At 45.2% G+C, this 21303-nt stretch overlaps 1 protein-coding gene across 3 annotated transcripts in view; it reads left to right on the forward strand.

Annotated features, from left to right (window-relative positions):
• The first annotated feature begins 319 nt into the window (after positions 1–319).
• The window catches only part of SLC13A2 (solute carrier family 13 member 2), a 34377-nt gene continuing 13393 nt past the window's right edge, over positions 320–21303 (forward strand). The window contains exons 1-6 of one of the 3 annotated variants that reach the window (XM_073315086.2): positions 320–556; positions 15160–15288; positions 15644–15780; positions 17352–17578; positions 18561–18786; positions 20353–20475. In XM_073315086.2, coding sequence (XP_073171187.1) covers positions 455–556; positions 15160–15288; positions 15644–15780; positions 17352–17578; positions 18561–18786; positions 20353–20475 — 944 coding nt within the window. In that variant the 5' untranslated portion in view covers positions 320–454. The remainder of the gene's footprint in view (positions 557–15159; positions 15289–15643; positions 15781–17351; positions 17579–18560; positions 18787–20352; positions 20476–21303) is intronic. The other 2 variants (XM_073315087.2, XM_078849265.1) reach the window with 2 other exon arrangements.

Here is a 21303-nt window from a genome sequence, read left to right on the forward strand (position 1 = left end):
GTGTAAGCTGGTGCCACTCTAACAGTAAGTGGAGCTGTGCAAGTTTACACGAGCAGCAAATTGGGCTCATTTTATGGTTTAATTACTGTAAAAACCTTACAGCCTAATTACCTGATGCAATAATTACACCACAAAAGGAGTCCAATTCTCTTCCTAGGGTATGAAGTAGGAAGGCTGGGATCTCTGCAGTCTCCCTCTGAGACTGGTTGGGCCACAGTGAGTTAATTCTCTGCTGAATTTATCAAGCATCAGAAAGATTTCCCTTTTAGAAAGTTCCTGGCCTGTCCTTCCTTCTCTGCCCCTCCTTTCTTTGTTCTCTTTTCTCTTTCACCCTGATCACGGTTCTAAAAACAACACCCTACCTGCCAAGGTCAATGTTTAATGTTTCAGAGCCTTTATATAATCCCCATGAACAGACCTGTGCACGTTTCTTCACTGGGCTAGTTCCAGCACCATGACTGCTGTGTGGAGAGTGATTGTGACCCACAGGAATTATCTGATTGCTTTGCTAGTACCTTTACTGATTCTTCCTCTCCCGCTGCTCGTTCCTACCCAGGTAAGAACTCTTCACTGCACTAAAAAGAAAAGGAGTACTTGTGGCACCTTAGAGACTAACCAATTTATTTGAGCATGAGCTTTCGTGAGCTACAGCTCACTTCATCGGATGCATGCCGTGGAAACTGCAGCAGACTTTATATATACACAGAGAATATGAAAAAATACCTCCTCCCATGCCTCATGCTTTTCTTTTTGCGAATACAGACTAACACGGCTGTTACTCTGAAACCTGTTCACTGCACTAAGAGACTCCGAGTTATTTGGAGAGCACTGCGTCTTTTAAATTACAAAACCAAATGGGAACCACAGGTCCCTTCCCTGAGTAACTTCCATTGTTTCTGAGCTGGACACTTACCTTTCCAGCTAAAAGAAAAGGAGTACTTGTGGCACCTTAGAGACTAACTTTTCTTTTTGCGAATACAGACTAACACGGCTGTTACTCTGAAACCTTTCCAGCTAAGTCCCCTTAGACAACTGATGGGGCACCTGGAATACTACAGCAATGAGGACCTCACTGGATAGACAGACTTGTAGGTCTATCACGAAAATGTGTTACTGAATTACAGTAAAAATGTAACTTGCTTCAGATGATGGCCCCGATTCAGCAAAGCATTTTTGCACGTGCTTAAAGTCCATACCTATGTGCCTAACCTTAAGCACATGCTTTAAGCCTCAACTCAGGAAGCATTTTATGCTCAACTTTTAACTTCCCTCCTGATTTTCTCAAAAAATGCCTTTTCTCCTATTTTTCAAGATTTGTCTTGAGACTGAGGAAACACTGTCAGGATTTTTTGTTTTATAAGTCAACAGGACAAGGCATTTCTGAGCTATGGGACAAAAATAAGGTGTGTTTCCCTTTTTAAAAGTTTTGGAACTTTTTTTCTTTTGGAAAATTGTTTTTAAAGAATGATTTGGTCTAGAATCTTTAAAAGTCCTGGGGGACACTTAGTGTTTATGATTACTTCTGACAAAGTTAAGTTCAAATCTTGGAATTAGTCACTATAGACTTTTAAATTGTGATCATGCTAAGATATTCCAGTGGACTTTAAAAACTCTGCCCAAAGTCTGTTAGAGTTTAGAAGTTCTGCTAGCAGAGTGCAGCCCACACAGAGTATGTAAACTCTCAAATGAGCCGCACTGGTTCAGGGAGGCTACAAACTCTGCTCGCAGGATTTGATTTGGATACTCTTTCGTCTTGTGTTTCAGTCACATTATAATATAGCACAATATAGTATCTTTAGCAGAAAAAATATAAACTTCAACATCCTTTTCACATAATTACACACACAAAAAAACTGTGAAAGAACAATTGGAGAATTGTTCTGAATTCAACACAATGAAATTCAATAAAGACAAGTGCAGAATACTTCACTTAGGCATCAAATGCACAACTACAAAATGGGGAATAACTCGTTAGGTGGTAGGTACTGCTGAAAACAATTGGGGGTTATAGAGGATCAGAAATTGAATACAAGTCAGCAATGTGATGCAGTTGCAAAAAAGGCTAATATTCTGGGGTGTATCAGCAGGAGTGTTCTATGTAAGACGAGGGCGGTAATTATCCCATCATACTCAGCTGGAATACTGTGTCCAATTTTGGGAGCCACACTTAAGGAAAGATGTGAACAAACTGGAGAAACTCCAGAGGAGAGCAACACAAATGATAAAAGGTCTAGAAACCCAGATCAATTTGGAAAGATTAAAAATACTGAGCATACTTAGTCCTGAGAAGAGAAGACTGAGGGATGGCCAGAGAACAGCCTTCAAATATGATAAGGCTTATTATAAAGAGGACTGTGATCAATTGTTCTCCATGGCCACTGCAGGTAGAACAAGAAATAATCAGTTTAATCTACAGCAAGGGAGATTGAGGTTAGATATTAGAAAAACTCGCTAACTCTCAGGGTAGTGAAGCTCTGGAACAGGCTTCCAAGGGAGGTTGTGGAATCCCTATCTCTAGATGTTTTTAAGAACAGGCTGGACAAACAAGGGCCAGGGCTGGTCTAGGTTTACTTGGTCCTGCCTCAGCGCAGGGGGCTGGACTCAATGACGTCTCAAGGTCCCTTTCAGCCTGACATTTCAGATTCTATGATTATTAAGGTTATAAAGCCAAGCACTCAAAAGTCAGGAAATGACCAGGATGAAGGTTGCCTGTGCAACCTTAATTCAGCCCTCCTTTGTGCATGCATTATGATATGGTCTAATTACATGATTGCATACTATGTTTTTCCACAGGACCCCAGCCTCATTCAGTGCACAGAGGATGGACAATGTACACTTAAAGAGCAGCTATTCCAAATTTGCTTTTATCCTCATTGTACAATGTTTGGCCCTGGCCTTATTTACTGTCCATTATTCAAACTGCACTGGATACAGAATTATTAATTTCTTCATGGGTTTTTCTATGGCACTCATCACTACAGTATGAGTGCTTCACATACATTAATTAATTAACCTTCACAACACCCCTATGTGGTATGGGGACGGTATTATCCCCATTTTACAGATAGTGAGCTGAGGCACAGAGATTAAGGTCAAAAATTCCACTAATTTTGGGTGCCCAATTTGAGACACCAAGGACCTGATATTTTTGAGAGTACTTAGCATTATATTGACTGTACATGTTTAAAACACAGCTCCTATTGACTTCCATTGCAACTGTGAGTTTTCAGCATTGCTGCAAATGAGACCCCAGGCTATCAAGTTGGGCCCCCAGAAAATGAGACACATACAATTACTGATCCCCTGTGAAAAGTTTGGTTTCAGTGACTTGCCCAGCATCACACTGGAATTCTGTGGCAGAGGCAGAGATAGAATCCAGTTCTCCAGGGTGGCATTTAACTGCCTAACTATGAAATAATCCTTTTTCTGCCTGCAATCCTGTGTCTCTTCATTACACACCTTCCAACTTCTGAAGCAAAAGAGGAAGGGTCCTACAAACATATTCCTCCACTACACAGCCCTGATTCATCTCCAGAGCATAGTTCATCCTACACACTAAATGAGTTAGGGATTCTGTGGAGAAATAGTTTCTGATCATGTAATTAGACTTCATCATAATGCATACACATCACAGGGCTGAATTAAGGTTGTATATGATAACTTCCTAAATATTGAGTACTTGACTTTGTAAACTTAACATCTATTCAGATTTTTGTGCAATTTCCTGCACAATTTCAATTAAAAAAGCAAACTGAAAAAAACCCATACATTCCATCACGTGGCATGATATTGACACCCACATGAGTTATCAGCAGGGTTGGAACCTTTAGATCCATGGCACAGATCTCTGCAACCAGAGCAAAAATAATTGACAGCAGCAGTAGGTTGTCATCCTCTCTGTGGACCAGCACAGAGGGAGATGAGACATACACGTTGCTAGGGGGTTTTACAGATTTGCTGGCAGCAGAGGAATGATGAGACTCAGGAATCTTGGGTTCCACTCTAGGCCCTGGAGGGGTGTTTGCTAGTGGGCACAGACTTTTCTGCCCCATCCCCTCCAATCTGTCCCTGTTCTGTCTCTTCCCCACCCTGGATCCTTGTCCCAGTTCCACTCTACTGCTCAGGTTTCTCATCCCAGTTCCAATCACCTTGGCCAGCCACTCCTAGTCTCCCCCTCTGGGACTGCTATCAGTCCCAGTCTCTCCCCCTCCCCATACTTTATTCCCAGACCAGAAAATAACCGTTGGGGATGTTGAAATGCCTGTACTTATCCTTGGGGACGCAGCCTATCCCTTAATGCCATGGCTCATGAAGCCATACACAGGCAGCCTGGACAGCAGTCAGGAGCTGTTCAACTACAGGCTGAGCAAGTGCAGACTGGTGGTAGAATGTGCATTTGGACGTTTAAAAGTGCGCTGGTGCAGTTTACTGACTCGGTTAGAGCTCAGCGAAACCAATATTCCCACTGTTATTTCTGTTTGCTGTGCGCTCCACAATATCTGTGAGACTAAGGGGGAGATGTTTATGGCGGGGTGGGAGGTTGAGGCAAATCGCCTGGCTGCTGATTACGCACAGCCAGACACCAGGGCAGTTAGAAGAGCACAGGAGGGGGCGGTGTGCATCAGAGAAGCTTTGAAAACCAGTTTCATGACTGGCCAGACTACGGTGTGAAAGTTCTGTTTGTTTTTCCTTGATGAAACCCCCCGCCCCTTGGTTCACTCTACTTCCCAGTAAGCTAACCACCCTCCCCTCCTCCCTTCGATCACCGCTTGCAGAGGCAATAAAGTCATTGTTGCTTCACATTCATGCATTCTTTATTAATTCATCACACAAATAGGGGGATAACTACCAAGGTAGCCCAGGAGGGGTGGTGGTGGAGAGAAGCACCAGGAGGGGTGGTGGAGGAGGAAAGGACAAGGCCACACAGCACTTTAAAAGTTTAAAACTTATTGAATGCCAGCCTTCTGTTGCTTGGGCAATCCTCTGGGGTGGAGTGGCTGGGTGGCCGGAGGCCCCCCCACTGCATTCTTGGGCATCTGGGTGAGGAGGCTATGGAACTTGGGGAGGAGGGCGGTTGGTTACACAGGGGCTGTAGCGGCAGTCTGTGCTCCTGTTGCCTTTCCTGCAGCTCAGCCATACGCTGGAGCATATGAGTTTGATCCTCCAGCAGCCTCAGCATTGAATCCTACCTCCTCTCATCATGCTGCCGCCACCTTTCAGCTTCAGCCCACCACTTACTCTCTTCAGCCTGCCACCTCTCCTCCCGGTCATTTTGTGCTTTCCTGCACTCCGACATTGTCTGCCTCCACGCATTCATCTGTGCTTTGTCAGTGTGGGAGAACAGCATGAGCTCAGAGAACATTTCATCGCGAGTGCATTAATCTTCACTAGCCTCTGAGAAGGAGAAGATCCTGTGATCCTTGAAACACATGCAGCTGGTGGAGAAAAAAAAAAGGGACAGCGGTATTTAAAAAGACACATTTTATAGAACAATTGGTACACTCTTTCACGGTAAACCTTGCTGTTAACATTACATGCATAGCACATGTGCTTTCGTTACAAGGTCGCATTTTGCCTCCCCACAGCGCGTGGTTAGCCCCTCCCCCTGGCTAACAGCGGGGAACAATTCTGTTCAGCCACAGGCAAACAGCCCAGCAGGAACGGGCACCTCTGTGTGCAGTTCTGGCCTCCCATGTTTAAGAAGGATGAATTCAAACTGGAACAGGTACAGAGAAGGGCTACTAGGATGATCCGAGGAATGGAAAACTTGTCTTATGAAAGGAGACTCAAGGAGCTTGGCTTGTTTAGCCTAACTAAAAGAAGGTTGACGGGAGATATGATTGCTCTCTATAAATATATCAGAGGGATAAATACCGGAGAGGGAGAGGAATTATTTAAGCTCAGTACCAATGTGGACACAAGAACAAATGGATATAAACTGGCCACCAGGAAATGTAGACTAGAAATTAGACAAAGGTTTCTAACCATCAGAGGAGTGACGTTTTGGAACAGCCTTCCAAGGGAAGCAGTGGGGGCAAAAGATCTATCTGGCTTTAAGATTAAACTCGATAAGTTTATGGAGGAGATGGTATGATGCTATAACATGGTTTTGGTAATTAAATATTCATGGTAAATAGGCCCAATGGCCTGTGATGGGATATTAGATGGGGTGGCATCTGAGTTACCCAGGAAAGAATTTTCTGTAGTATCTGGCTGATGAATCTTGCCCATATGCTCAGGGTTTAGCTGATCGCCATATTTGGGGTTGGGAAGGAATTTTCCTCCAGGGCAGATTGGAAGAGGCCCTGGAGGTTTTTCATCTTCCTCTGTAGCATGGGGAACGGGTCACTTGCTGGAGGATTCTCTGCTCCTTGAAGTCTTTAAACCACGATTTAAGGACTTCAATAGCACAGACATAGGCGAGAGGTTTTTTGCAGGAGTGGTGGGTGAAATTCTGTGGCTTGCATTGTGCAGGAGGTCAGACTAGATGATCATAATGGTCCCTTCTGACCTAAATATCTATGAATCTATGAATGGCCCCTTAAGAAAAGCACCCTATTTCAACCACCGTGACCATGAATGATATCACTCTCCTGAGGATAACACAGAGAGATAAAGAATCATAGAATCATAGAATATCAGGGTTGGAAGGGACCCCAGAAGGTCATCTAGTCCAACCCCCTGCTCGAAGCAGGACCAATTCCCAGTTAAATCATCCCAGCCAGGGCTTTGTCAAGCCTGAAAGAGTGGATGTTGTTTGAACACCAGCAAACATACACTGCAATGCTTTGTTCTACAATGATTCCTGAGTACGTGCTACTGGCCTGGAGTGGTAAAGTGTCCTACCATGGTGGATGGAATAAGGCTGCCCTCCCCAGAAACCTTTTGCAAAGGCTTTGGGAGTATATCCAGGAGAGCCACAAATGCCAGGGCAAATTAATCATTAAACATGCTTGCTTTTAAACCATGTATAGTACTTTAAAAGGTACACTCACCAGAGGTCCCTTCTCCGCCTGGCGGGTCTGGGAGGCAGCCTTGGGTGGGTTTGGGGGGTACTGGCTCCAGGTCCAGGGTGAGATTCCTGGCTGTTGGGAAAACCGGTTTCTCCGCTTGCTTGCTGTGAGCTATCTACAACCTCCTCCTCCTCATCATCTTCTTCCTCATCCCCAAAACCTGCTTCCGTGTTGCCTCCATCTTCATTGAAGGAGTCAAACAACACGACTGGGGCAGTGGTGGCTGAACCCCCTAAAATGGCATGCAGCTCATCATAGAAGCGGCATGTTTGGGGCTCGGACCCGGAGAGGCTGTTCGCCTCTCTGATTTTCTGGTAGGCTTGCCTCAGCTCCTTAAGTTTCATGTGGCACTGCTTCGGGTCCCTGTTATGGCCTCTGTCCTTCATGCCCTGGGAGATTTTGACAAATGTTTTGACTTTTCAAAAACTGGAACGGAGTTATCTCCCCATACAGCGATCAGATCCCATACCTCCCGTTCGGTCCATGCTGGAGCTCTTTTGCGATTCTGGGACTCTATCATGGTCACCTCTGCTGATGAGCTCTGCATGGTCACCTGCAGCTTGCCATGCTGGCCAAACAGGAAATTGAAATTCAAAAGTTCGCGGGCCTTTTTCTGTCTACCTGGCCAGTGCATCTGAGTTGAGAGCGCTGTCCAGAGAGGTCACAATGGAGCACTCTGGGATAGTTCCCGGAGGCCAATACCGTCTAATTGCGTCCACAGTACCCCAAGTTCGACCCAGCAAGGCCGATTTCAGCGCTAATCCCCTTGTCGGGGGTGGAGTAAGGAAATCGATTTTAAGAGCCCTTTAAGTCAAAAAAAAAGGGCTCCGTCATGTGGACGGTTGCAGGGTTAAATCGATTTAACACTGCTAAATTTGACCTCAACTCCCAGTGTAGACCAGGGCCTAGTCTTTTTGCCCAGTCAGTCCCATTTCCCTCCCCCCCCACACACCTCCTAGCTTCCTGTCAGACCTGTCTTCCTTTGCCCCACTCCTGTTTCTCCCCACACTGGTTCCTAGTCCCAGTCTACTTGTTGAACCAGTCTTGGTCTCCCACAGCTCCTCGTCTGATCTCAGTGTTGTTCCCCCAGCCAACTGTTTCCTAGTCCCTACCCTCATTTCCCTCACCAGCTCCCAGTCGCCTGGCCCAACTAGTCCCAGCCTCCCCTCTCCCAGTTCCAACCTCTCCCTCGGTTCCTAGTCCCAGGCTCATCCCCACCCCAGGCTCTTTCCCAGCTACTCCCAGTTTCTCTCTTTCCTACTCCTACCCTGCCCAGACCAGTCCCACTAGACTCCTTGTCCCAGTCTAATCCTTGCCCTCCCCCACTTCTGGCTTCTGTTCTCGTTACATTTGAATCAGATGATTTCCTCATCCATGCTTCAGTGGTGCCAGCAGGGGAGTCATTGAGAGCACAAAAGACAGAGATTTATGGTGACCAGACAGCAAATGTGAAAACTTGGGATGGGGGTGGGGGGTAATAGGAGCCTATATAAGAAAAACACCCCAAAATCAGGACTGACCCTATAAAATTGGGACATCTGGTCACCCTACAGAGATTCCCGGCTTGCAGTTCCAGTGCCCAGCCTCAGCCCAGCCAGGAGCAGCCTTTACAGGAAAGTCTGGTTTGGCACCTCTAGTAGCCCAGTCTGCTCAGAACTAGGAGCTGTGAGAGACTCGAGGGTGGTATCTTCAGAGATTTTAGTTGCTAAAATCAAAGAAGTCTCTACTGAGCATGTGCAAACTGCAATTTTACAAAGGTTTATAATTGGGCCAAATTTGGATTTTCAAAGGACAGCACAAGGCACATCCCGGAGACAAATGGCAAGTTTCAGCTTCCTGCTCCAAAGTGGGGGTGGGGGGGAGGCTGCTAGAGCTGTTCAAAAATGGTCTCCAGAATTTTTTTTAACGGACAAAAAAATTTATTTTTCCCTAGCCTTGTTCTCAGAAATGGCTGACTCATTTTGGCTGAAATTTTCCATAAAACTTCAGCCTGATGCAGACAGCTGCCATGTAAAATTTCAGCCCAAATGGTTAAAGTTTGGCAAAGTTATGAACAACTGAAAACAGGGTCTTATAATGGGATGCGGTGCACAATCTTAATAGTAGCAGGTGCCACCAGTCCTGCCTATAATAATATATTTAAATACTTTCTTTAAAAGGCTAAAGAAATTTACAGACAAAACACTGTGTGTACAGTTTGGCTCTAATTTAATACCATTACATGGAAATGATGTTTTTAGATGTTGCAATGATAAAAATGAAGTGAATGCTTGAAAGTGTAGAAACGCAAAGGTCCAGATATGGAAGCACCCTTAACTCTAACTCTGTCAACACCATTCCTCTCCCTGTCCATCAGCACTCTCTTTCCTCAGCCACCATCCTCCTCCGTATTTCCAATAGGGACTATAAGCTATCAACTCCATCTGGTAAAATACAATAATGGTATAAAGAACCAGAGCTATTCAGTTTTCTGAACACTGGCATTATGAGATTCTAACCCTAGTTCACCAGAAATCCCAGCAACTACTACACTGTAGATATAGCCTCCAGCACATATGGGACACTGCCCAAAACACTGGCACAGAAATAGTTCAGCTGCCTGTTCACAGCAAGAAACACCAACATTTCCCTTCATATACTGCCGGATACAGTCTAGAAACAACAATGGATACTGCGCATACCCACAACCCCCATGAAAGCAGTGGGAGCTGCAAGTGCTAAGCCTCCGTTAGGGCCAAAGGCCAAGAGTCAGAGCCCTGTTCATTCCACAATTTTGTGACCATGGAATTCACCCCTTGCTGCAGAATCTCAGCTTATGGGAGAGACTTTCAGTGGCACAAATGGGTATTAAGTGCTTGATTCCCATTAACTTTCAATGGCAGTTGGGTGCCTACCTTCTTTCTGTGCCTTTGAAAATGTTCTCTGATGGTTATTGCCTTTATGGTGGTAGAGGTAACCTTAAAATGTGAACAGATTTCAAACTGATGCCATGTTGCCTGCCTGAGTCTGCAGACATCCTGAAACAATATATCTGAGCAATGTAACCTGTCCTATTCACCTCGGCCAGGGGGACTCTAATTCCATGGATATAAAACTCTAAATTTTGATGCAGGCAGGCATCTGGCATTTTGTTTTCTGTTTCCCTACCCCACTGAGACCTGTCCTCCAGCGTTCCACAGAGGGACATGTTCCCTGCACTGTTGCATAGAATGAGGAAGCAAGGCATCAAGGAGCCAGACCTGAAGTTCAGCTTGCAGTGAGGTGGGGGCAGCCAGAAACATAGGCTGGCCAGCCTGGAGAAAGGTGCAACAGAAGAGGCCCTGGTAGCTGGGGAGATAAGATGCTGCAGCTGGCTACAAGCTCCCCTCCTTTCCTGGCACACATGATGGGAAGGAGTTCCTTAGCCAGACCACCTAGGCATAATGAAGGGAACCAAAGCCCAGGGAGTGGAGCTGGGCTGGAAAGCAGAGTGACAAACCTGTCCTTGAAAAATAATTTCTGCCAAAAACAATCATTCACAAATTTTACATAGAGTATTTTCAACTATAAGCCATAGTTATGTGTGAGTTGGGGAGGTTGTGATGAGGGAAATGGGAATGAAAGGTATTTCATGGCAATAGACTAGATTAACATTGCTTCAGAATTTGGTCCCCTCATGCCACAGAGTAGAAGGGGCCCTGCCTATAGCCAAGCATTTCAAAAGTGATGATAGATTCATAGAGTTTAATGCCAGAAGGAACCATTAAATCATCTAATGACCTCCTATATATCACAGGCCATTAAATTTTATCTAGTTATCCCTGTACTGAGATCAATTACCTGTGTTTGACTAAAACACATCTTACAGAAATGTATCTAGTCTTGATTTGAAGGCATCAAGAGAGTGAGAATCTCTCTCAATGCCAATCTCAAATGAGTAGTTTGTTCTAATGGTTAATCACCCTCAACTGTTAAAAATGTATGCCTTATTTCTAATTTGAATTTGTCTGGCTTCAGCTTCCAGCCACTGGTTCTTGTTTGGCCTTTCTCTGCTAGATTGAAGAGCCCTTTAGTATCTGGTAGTTTCTCCCCATGAAAGTATTTACGAACTGTAATCAAGACACCTCTCAATCTTTGTTTTGATCAGCTAAACAACTTGATCTCTTTAAGTCTCTCCCTGTGTAAGGCATTTTTCTCCATCCCTCAAATAACTGTTGTGGCTCTTTTCTGCAACCTCTCTGATTCAAATTTCTGGATGTCCAATCTGAGACACCTTAATGGAGCCTGATTTTCAGAAGACAGGCACTCAGCCCTCTCTGAAAATCATGCCCCTTGAACATCTCACCCAAAATCACTTGTCACGTTTGAAAATTTTGGTCAAAGAGCCCAGTCTGCATCTTTTACTCTTCAAAATATGGACTCAGTGGAATATCCCACATACATGTAATCCTCTGACGTGATTCAGGTGTCTCTGCAGAGAACAGGTGGTCAGGATACAGGGTCAGAGTTCAGAATGTGAGAAACCTTAACTCTCAACTACTTATATATAACTGTGGTATTTTAATAATGCTTTCTTTTTCTTATTAGTATTACAGTGATCACTATTTACAACCTCAACTAACTGAATCATGGCTTGTCAGCAAGTATTCTGTCAGTCTGATTTCCTGGTCATTTGCATGCCAAGATTTGTGATTGTTATTATTTGCATTGCAGTAGCACTCAGAGGCCCCAGTTGGGTTCTGGGCCCCATTGTGTTAGGCTCTGTATAAATACAGACAAAGCAGTGCTCCCTGCAGCGTGGGGGTCCCCAGTCTGCGACAGTATAAGACACAAAGACACATAATACATGACTATGTACATGTTTTTCTAACAGTGTAAAGTGAAGTAGCAAAAAAAGTAGTTAATGAAATTAAATGGGACTTAACTCAGATAACTGCTTATGTGGCTGGGGAATGGGATCCAGAACTTTTCACTACTAAGTCATGGCTTCAAACCCAGCCAAAGTTGGTAGTGCCTGGAAGTTACCATTTTATCAGGTCTTTGGTATCTCTTGTGGAAAGATTTGGTAGATCTCAATTCAGTGTCACAAAGGGCACCAACTGGCATCTACAGTTCAGCAGAGGCCAAGGACTGACTAGGCCCTGGAGAGACAGAAAATATTTCTGACCCTCCAAGTCTAAATGTGGCCTTTACAGGTTAAGATTGGGCACACTGCTGGGCCATATGGGAGAAGCTTGCACTCTTACACTGGCCCAACAGTGCATCTTCAGTGTACAGGGCTGTCAAGCTGACACCTACACTAAAAGGGGGAAGAAAAAAAAACAAGGGGAAGGGGCAGGACGCATAATGCCACACTCAGATGTCTGATCCCTCACAATTAACCAGCATACCTTCCTAGTAATTAACTTGCCCCATTGGGAGATATGGCTAGGGCCCTGAGATAAACTGTTGTGTGAACAAGGGTAAAACAAACAGAATTATAAAGGCTTTCTCTAAAGCCAAAGGAAGCAGAAATAGACAAAGATAAAAAGGCAAATAATCAACACCACACAGAAACCCAGCCACTGAGCTGAGCCTGATGCCTGGAGCTTCACTAGACCATCTAATCTGATAACCAGCTTTGACTTGGAAGGAGGGTGTAAACTTTCACCTCTCTGTCTGTCTGTCTCTCTCTCACACACACACACCTCTCAAAGAATTATATCCTGAATGCCAGGCTGGTGGTCATGGCGTCCCCTGGAGCATGAACAGGATTCGGAGCAGTAGCAAAAAGAAAAGGAGTACTTGTGGCACCTTAGAGACTAACCAATTTATTTGAGCATAAGCTTTCGTGAGCTACAGCTCACTTCATCGGATGCATACTGTGGAAAGTATAGAAAGTATATAGATCTTCTATACTTTCCACAGTATAGTATACTTTCTATACTTTCCACAGTATGCATCCGATGAAGTGAGCTGTAGCTCACGAAAGCTTATGCTCAAATAAATTGGTTAGTCTCTAAGGTGCCATAAGTACTCCTTTTCTTTTTGCGAATACAGACTAACACAGGCTGTTACTCTGAAACCGGAGCAGTAGCAGGATGTGCAAGATCTAGAGTGGAGGGTGTATGAATGGAGACAGAAGTATCTCTGTCCCTGGGGATAACTGATGGCCCCGCTGGTTGCCAGTAGCACTGATATCCCTTTTCCAGGCCTCCAGACAGTTTCTATTTTTCGTTTTTATAAATCCCAATGGAGTAGGATGTGGGGGAATGTTCTGAGGAGAGAGTCTAAACCAAGGCCCATAATCACTGAATTCTTCACTGTCCCTGGGTTGGAGCCATACAATGTGAAATATTATTAGGCCCCCCATACTCCCCCTTTCCTGTCACTGTGTTCCTGACAAGCTTTATTGGAGGTGACCCTGTGCAGGTGGAATGTGTCAGCATCCCAGGACTTGCCAGGGATTCTCACTGACAGCTTTGCCAAGAGAACCCAGTGGCTTCTCATAGGTACACTAAATGGGAGAGATGGATTAATCAACATTGGGAAACTCCAATTAATGTTCGGCTTGATGGAATATTTAACTAGGGAACTGCACTTTTTAAAGTTTCTGTGGTTGCCACTGAATATGGGGGGCCAAAATCCATCCTTTCCTTTCCTCAGAAATCCCTCTCTTCCCCCCATTCCTGCTGCTGAAACCCTTATCCAGGACCTGGTAATCTCTACCTAAAGTACTGCAACTTTCTACTCTCTGGCCTACTCAATCTCACCTTTCATCCTTCTACATCACAAGCTCTCCATCTCTTTCCATGCCATAGTCATGCTTGCCTCTTGCTTTCCTGGGTCTTCATGGGTCTGTCCGTGCCTGCTTTTCAGCTTTTGTCTAGTGCTATTCCTCTACTTAGATCCTGTGCTCAGACCATTCCGTCCCACTCCCTTTAGAGCATTCTCCAGAAGATCTCTGTGCTGTCTCCCACATTGCCAGATAGGTTTGAAATTATCTCGATTCCAGATTCCACATAACTCTTTTCTTCTTCAAATCCCTCTGCAAACTTCCTGCTAGTCACGCTTTCCAGCATTGACCCACACTTCTGAGTCAGTCGCAGAATGAGGGAGATGTAAGCCACCTCCCCTCAGTCCCCACCACAAGGCTGATTCCTTCCCTCGGGCCTGAGTCACCACTGTGTTACCACCTGAGGAACTACACCGAAATAAATGCAGGCATGTCATAAAAACTGGAGTAACGCACTGGTAAAAGAGACCCCTTGTCTGGAGAGGGCACCTTACAGCCCATGGTTCCTTCCTCTCCCCAAGGAAAGAATCCCCATGCAACATGCTATTTCAGATCACCTTGAGGTGATGTAATGAAGTAAATATGTTTAATTTAGAAGCTGGAATGGTCTTCCAGAGCAGAAGTAAGCCAAAGTTCCCTGGAGAAAGGGTAGGAAACAAACGCTGGGATCGTTTCATGATGGGGAAGGAAGAAGTTTTTGAATAATTTTGTGAATTGCAAAGGGCATTTTACAACAATACAAAATAAAAAAAGAAATCCCAGTGATTAGGAACTGAAGTTGAACTGTGATTATAGTTTGTCAATTAGCCTGTGCAAAGGCTGCGGCTAATTGTGAAAAATCAAATGAAAAGTAAACATATAATGATTTACAATGCTAGAAATCAAGGCTGCGGAAACCAATCAGAGTTCATCTGGGCCACTGCATGAAACAGGTCAGGAGAAAAGTGAACTGAACCAAAGACTAACTGAGCTGTTCAATCATTCAAAGACAGAAGTAAATCAGGGAGAAGTTGCTACCATCAGCAAAATCAAGGAGTCTGTTCAGAACTTCCGCCTTATCTGGGCAGGGTTCAAAGTCAGTGATATATTTCTTTTTCTGTGTATAAGTTTTGCGTTTCCTTGTAAAGACTCTTCCACAAGGTCACCGTAAATGCTGCCCCCTTATTTCTATCCCAGATCTCTGACAAGGTCACTGAATGCTTTGCCCTTTTCTCCATGACAGGAGGCAGATAACTGGGATCTGTTCCCCTTCTCTACCTGGGGCACAGTTGGGAGAAAGAGGCTAGAAGCAGGCCTCTGACTGAATGCTTAGTAAGAGTGTATGAATAAGCTTGTGGGCTAGCGTCTCAGTCAGCTGTGCAGTGTGCTCTGATTGTGCGCATTCTCTTTCAGGAAGCCCGATGTGGTTATGTTATCATCCTGATGGCGCTGTTCTGGTGTATGGAAGTCCTGCCATTGGGTGTTACTGCCCTTTTTCCTGTCGTGCTATTCCCGCTCATGAACATAATGGATTCAACTAAAGTAAGAGATCTGGCTCTTACCTATCTGCGTCCCCATCAATTTCTCTCAGTGTGTCTGGATGTCTCTCATCTGGTCAGTCTACAGGGACAGGATGGTTCCAACACGCAGTGTTGAGGGGGAGGAAACTGCATGACTGGCACCCAGAGAGAAGGCTCACAGAACAAAGAATTTCTCTGCCCACCTGGAATGAATGCTGGGTCCAGCTCCAGAAGTGAAACCAAAGGAAAATTATTAGCAGTATGGGATGCATGTAGCCTGCATAACAGTGTCTCTGACCCTCCTTCAGTAAATATTCTCTCTCTGACTGTCTGGCTTCTCTCTCTGACTGTTTTCTCTCCCCTGTTTTCTGTTACAGGTCTGTATGGAGTATCTGAAGGACACCAACATGCTCTTCATCGGGGGGCTGATGGTGGCCATTGCTGTTGAACACTGCAACCTACACAAGCGCATCGCCCTGGGGGTCTTGTTAATCCTTGGGGTCAGACCAGCCCTGTGAGTGAGAACCTCTGAAGTGGGGGGAGGGGGCAGTCAGTGAGAAGACCAGATTCCACCCAGGGAAGGAGTTTGGAAATCTTTTCATTCCTGATTCAGGAAAGCACCAAAGTACATGCCGACGTCCATCATTTAAGAGCTGTCTTGATTCGGGCTCTTTGTTTGCATTTGGTTCTCATCTCATTTCAGCCAGAAGGCTATGTGGGGTTTGGGAGTCTCCTGTGTGATGTGTGATATGAGTAATGAACTCCTGTGTTCTCCGATATGTACTGCAGCCAGCTCTCTTTCTTTCCCCTGTCTATATATTGGATGGAAGGACTGACTTAATAAGAAATATTTAATATTATGTAGCTAAATGACAGTGAGAAAGGGAACAGCATAACCAGACCCATAGAAAAGCACTGTGTTAATGATTATGATCCTGAGTGGGGACTTGGGGTATCTGTATTTAAAGAGATTAGAAAACCAGGAGCAATTTGGTTTTGAATGATAATTGTAAGGCAAAATTACAGAGGTCTATAAAATATACAGAGAAAGATATATGATCCTATCTAGTTTGTCCCATACCACAAGAACAAGGGAACATTTGAGGATGTTATAAGACAATAGGATAAAAATAAATAAAACCCAAAACACTTTTGTACATAATTTGTAATTAGCTTGTGTATCTCATTGCTGTAAAATAATGTGGTAAGATCCAAAGGAAGACTAGACTTTTATATGAATCAGAACAGAAACTGCAGTGATAAGAGGTGGGATAAATTACAAAGATTATTGATTCTCAAGCTTAACAGTGTTAACTGATCACTATCTGGGCTCAAAAATAAATTCTCTCCCAGACGACAGTGTTACACAATTAGCTGTCCCCCCAGGTCACTATCACCCCAATTTCAGATCTGTTCAGCTGGGCAAACTTCATCTAATCTTGTGTTAAGGGCCCTTGCCCATGCATGGCCTTGGTACCATTCTGTAATGATGATCTGCGTGGGATGTACTGTACGTTACAAGCCAAAAGCTCTGTGCTGCTATTCTCCCCTAGTGCTAACTTCGTTTCCTAACAAAGAGAGCTCTCTGTACAAGGAGATCCACCACTGGAAATGCTCACCCTGGCCGTGCCCTGTACCCCAGTCCAGGACACATTAGCTAGTCAACAGCTAATTAATGCATTTCCCCAGAGGAACAGGAGCTGACAGGACAGTCTTTATACCACAATAAAACCTATACAGAATTCTAGCCACAGCATGGAATGGTTTTCAGTGCAATCATGCATGGATCCTGTCAAACAAGCTGTTGCCATATGTATCTTTTTCTCCTGGAAACCTCTCCATCCTCTCCTAGACTCCCTCTTCTTCCCTGCCTTTCATCCTCCTTCCTCCCCGAGAAGAACCTGGGCTAGTAGCGAATTTACATGCCAACAAAATCCAGGCCATTAAGTGACTGAGAGAATTGAAGATAATTTTGTCCTTCTTTGTGCCTGTGGGGTGGGAGAGAAATGGGGTAATGGAGCACTGTGAGGAAAGACTGTGCCCTTGACTTCTGAAGTGAGCTTCACATAGTCCTCTTCATTGCAGGCTGTTTATGGGCTTCATGTCTGTCACTGCGTTTCTGTCTATGTGGATCAGCAACACTGCCACCACTGCCATGATGATACCAATAGCCCAAGCTGTCCTGGAGCAGCTGCACAAGTCGGAGCATGAGACCAGCCCAGCTGGGCGCGTGGCTGAGAGCATCAACAAAGCCTTCGAGCTGCAGGAAGCACCAAGTAAATCAGATTCCTCTCAAGAGACACAAACACAAGGTGCGTAGCTGTAGGCGTTTTCTTCTTTAGGGTAATGGAGGATATGCAGGTGCCTTCTCCATCTCCACCTTAGGTGCTTCTGGCCTCAACATTCATCGCTGCTTCTAAATTTTAACTTAATAAGGGAGGAAGATGTCTATGGCATCCAGACTATATCAGAGAAGATTTCTGATATGAGATAACTCTTTAATCTTGCAAAAAAAGGTATAACAAGACCTAGTGGATGGAAGCTGAAGTCAGAAAAATTCAAACTGGAAATAAGGTGCAAATTTTAAGTGAGGGTAATTAATCACTGGAGTAACGGTCATAGGGAGGTATCAAATTCTCCATCACTTGGATTCCCTAAATCAAGTCAGTTGTCTTTCTAAAAATATATACTGTACCTCAACCACAAATAATTGGGCTTGATACATGGATGGCAGTGTGCAGTTCTCTGGCCTGTTTCATGAAGGAGATCATGTTAGAAGATCACAGTGATCTCCTACTGGCCTTAAAATCTATGAATTTGTGAACAGGCAGCTCCCTTTCTTTATCAGACTTCCTCTTCTTTTCTGACCCCTTGATTCTACTCAAGTGTCCTTGAATTTCAATCACAAGCTTTTTTTAATCAGGTCCTGATGTGGGATGAGCTGCCTGTTCTCCAGTTGCCTGTGTTCCTGAATGTGTTTTCTTCTCCCACTTCCTCCCACAAGTTCAGACATTGCTGAGTCCAGTTACTAGTGTTTGCATGGTGTAGCCACGTGGTGTTATCACACACTCACATTTTGTGTATTATTCCAATTTTCTCAAAAAACCTCTTTTCATCGGATTTTGTATCAATGCAAACATGAAATGGGACAGAGGCTCAGGGAACTGCCAAAGTCTGCCCTGAAATGACCATGTCTCGATGCCATTCCTCACCTTGGGGTAGCCTGTTGTTTCCTAAACTGGAAATACTTTGTTAAGCAGGCCCAACAACCTTCCCAATTCCTTTCTTGCCCAGCTTGTGCAACTCTTCTCCTGTTCCTGCCTTTGCACCCAGATAATGGACATGTGCTGACAGTGGAGGAAGAGGAGAAACTGAAAGACGTGAAGCAGCTGGAAGAGGAGAAGCACCTGACATTTTGCAAGGGAATGAGCCTCTCTGTTTGTTATGCGGCCAGTATTGGAGGGATCGCAACCCTGACTGGTACTACCCCCAACCTGGTGATGAAGGGACAGATTGATGAGTGAGTACAGAGAGGTTTGGGACTGCACCCCCAGAATTGCTGTCTGTTAGTAGTGTAACCCTTCTGCCCATCAGAGTTGGCAGCAACAAGGGCCGGGTTCAATATCTAGGGGATCCATTCCAACAACACAATGCAAACCGGCTCGAGCCCCCACCCAGTGACCTGGGACAAATCTATACCACCCCCGCTGGGCGCCTCCCAGAGGCAATCCTTCCCCTCTCGCAAGCACAGAGTCTGAGTGTAGCAAAAAGCCTTTTAATAACAGAGAGAAACAATTGGCATTATGTTGGGGAAACACCACCAACCGGATTCATAACACAACCCATGAGCAAAAAACCCACCCCAAGCAAATTGGGGCGTGCTCTTTCCCTTTGGTTCTTGAGTTCAGCAACCCCAAATCACCCAAAGTCCCAAAAGTCCAGTGACCCAAAAGTCTCTGTCCCTGGTCAGGGCAGCCCCAGAGTTCGAAAGTTTATCTGCAGAGCTTTACCTCCCAACCTGGGTGGAGAAGTGGGGGGGGAGGAGGGAGAGGTAAGGGGCACCTTACATGATCTGAAGCTGACCGCCCCACAGCTCCATAGGCCTTCGCTCCGCCAGCTGCCCCACGAACTGCTTCACTCAGCTCTGCGGCTCACAAGCAGCTCCCACCATCCCACGAACTGCTCCACCAGCCGGTCCACGAAGTGCTCCATGTCCCACCAGCAGCTCCCGCCGTCCTATGAACTGCTCCACCAGCCTGTCCACAAGGCGCTCCGGCCGTCCCGCAAACTGCTCCACACTATATCTTCAGGCTCCCCCGCTACTTAACACAACGCTCAGTGATTTCAGCTCTTAGTCAGTTCAGCTCTTTGGTGAATTCAGCTTGTAGTAGGGGAGCCTCAGTGCTGGAGCACCATTAGCCCAAAGTGAGCTCAGCAGCCTGTGACTAGACTCCTAATGGAATCAAAATTAGCTCTGATATTCCACAGTGGAGCGAGGAGGAAGTGCAATTAGCATGTAAGGCCCTCACCAAGGGGACCATGTCACCAAGTATTAATACTTGTCCCCAGCCTCTCAATTCACAGAGTTTTGGAACCCATGACCCTTGCCTAGCAAGTGCTACTTAGTTGATGGTGAGTCCCTCCATCATAACAAAAGGCCAAGTACAGTTCCAAGCACAGTTCCCATAAGCAGGGTAATAACAATTTATTCTTCCTGCCCCAATAACAGAGACACTGGGGATCCCACAGCAGCCAAAGTGACCATTTGGGCAGCTATGGCCTCATTCTAGGCGGGGTGGGTGTGCCTATGCAAATGAGATCAGCCCCTGAAGTTCTTTTCCACAACTTGCCACACCTCACCACCAGATGTCAGGGTGGAGCTCATCCTGACACTGCTTACATCAGTAACCTTGGGCTGGGGCCAAAGCAGAGAAGGACAAAATAAATTTGACACTATTCTGAGGAAGGGAGAACCAGGACAAGATCATTTTTGGTCTGGCCCCACAGCTCCCTCTCCTCTCTGGGCCACAGATTATGAGGCAGAAATGAGTGCAGTTGTACAGGTGACATCTGTTTATACTTCCAGGCTCTTTCCTGCCAATAACAATGTGGTGAACTTCGCTTCCTGGTTCATGTTTGCTTTCCCTACCATGTTACTATTGCTGGCTCTTTCCTGGATTTGGCTCCAGATAATGTTCTTGGGATTTGAGTAAGTACTTTATGCTCATTGAAACAAATATAAATTGATGCTTCTGCCATTGATCCTGTCACAGTTTCAGCGTAACTACACCTATATTCCTTGCTCTGTGATCTGCTCCAGGAGTTCCCAGTCGTGTTTCAGATCTCCAGCCATCACCTTTTTCTGGATAGGAATCCTTGTCCAACTCCCTTCTGACCAGGGGTTTTAAGGCTGCACACTCCCTGATCTACACTGTGATATCCCTAGCAAGCCAGTCTGCCTAAAGGTCAGCGCCTGGGCTTTGCTTTCTCTCCAAGTCTATGACCAGTGACAAGTTACCGCTCAGCTCCTTCTAAGCAAGCATATTTATTCTGAATGTAAAACCATTACAGAGAATGCATATAAATACAATAAAAGAAACTATCTGCATGGTAAAAAGCTTACCAGAGGTTACTCCCAACTTCAACATAGGGGTCATTGCTTCAAACCCCACAGCAGGATTTTCCCTGTGTTTACATGTTCCTAATGGTCTTTAGATCTGGAACCAGCACCCAGACTGAGCAGATGAGCTGTTTCTTTATACATCTGGGGCCTTTGATCGCCAATCTCCAGGAACTGGTAATCACCCAGCAGTCACCCTCTCCTTTGGACATAGCTTCAAAAGGAGGGGTTTTGCATAATCAGAGAATTTGTATTATCCACTCCCCAAGGATTCCCCAGGAAATCCACTTACCACTTACCCATACGGGTAGGAACTGCAGAGAAACAGACAAACAAAAGAGTCCCATTCAATTCCATCACATGAAGGCAGACAGCTAAATAGTGACACATTTTTAAGTGCTTGTATACAAATGCTAG

The sequence above is a fragment of the Lepidochelys kempii genome, chromosome 17 (genome assembly GCF_965140285.1).
Source record: "Lepidochelys kempii isolate rLepKem1 chromosome 17, rLepKem1.hap1, whole genome shotgun sequence".
Lineage (NCBI taxonomy): Eukaryota > Metazoa > Chordata > Testudines > Cheloniidae > Lepidochelys > Lepidochelys kempii.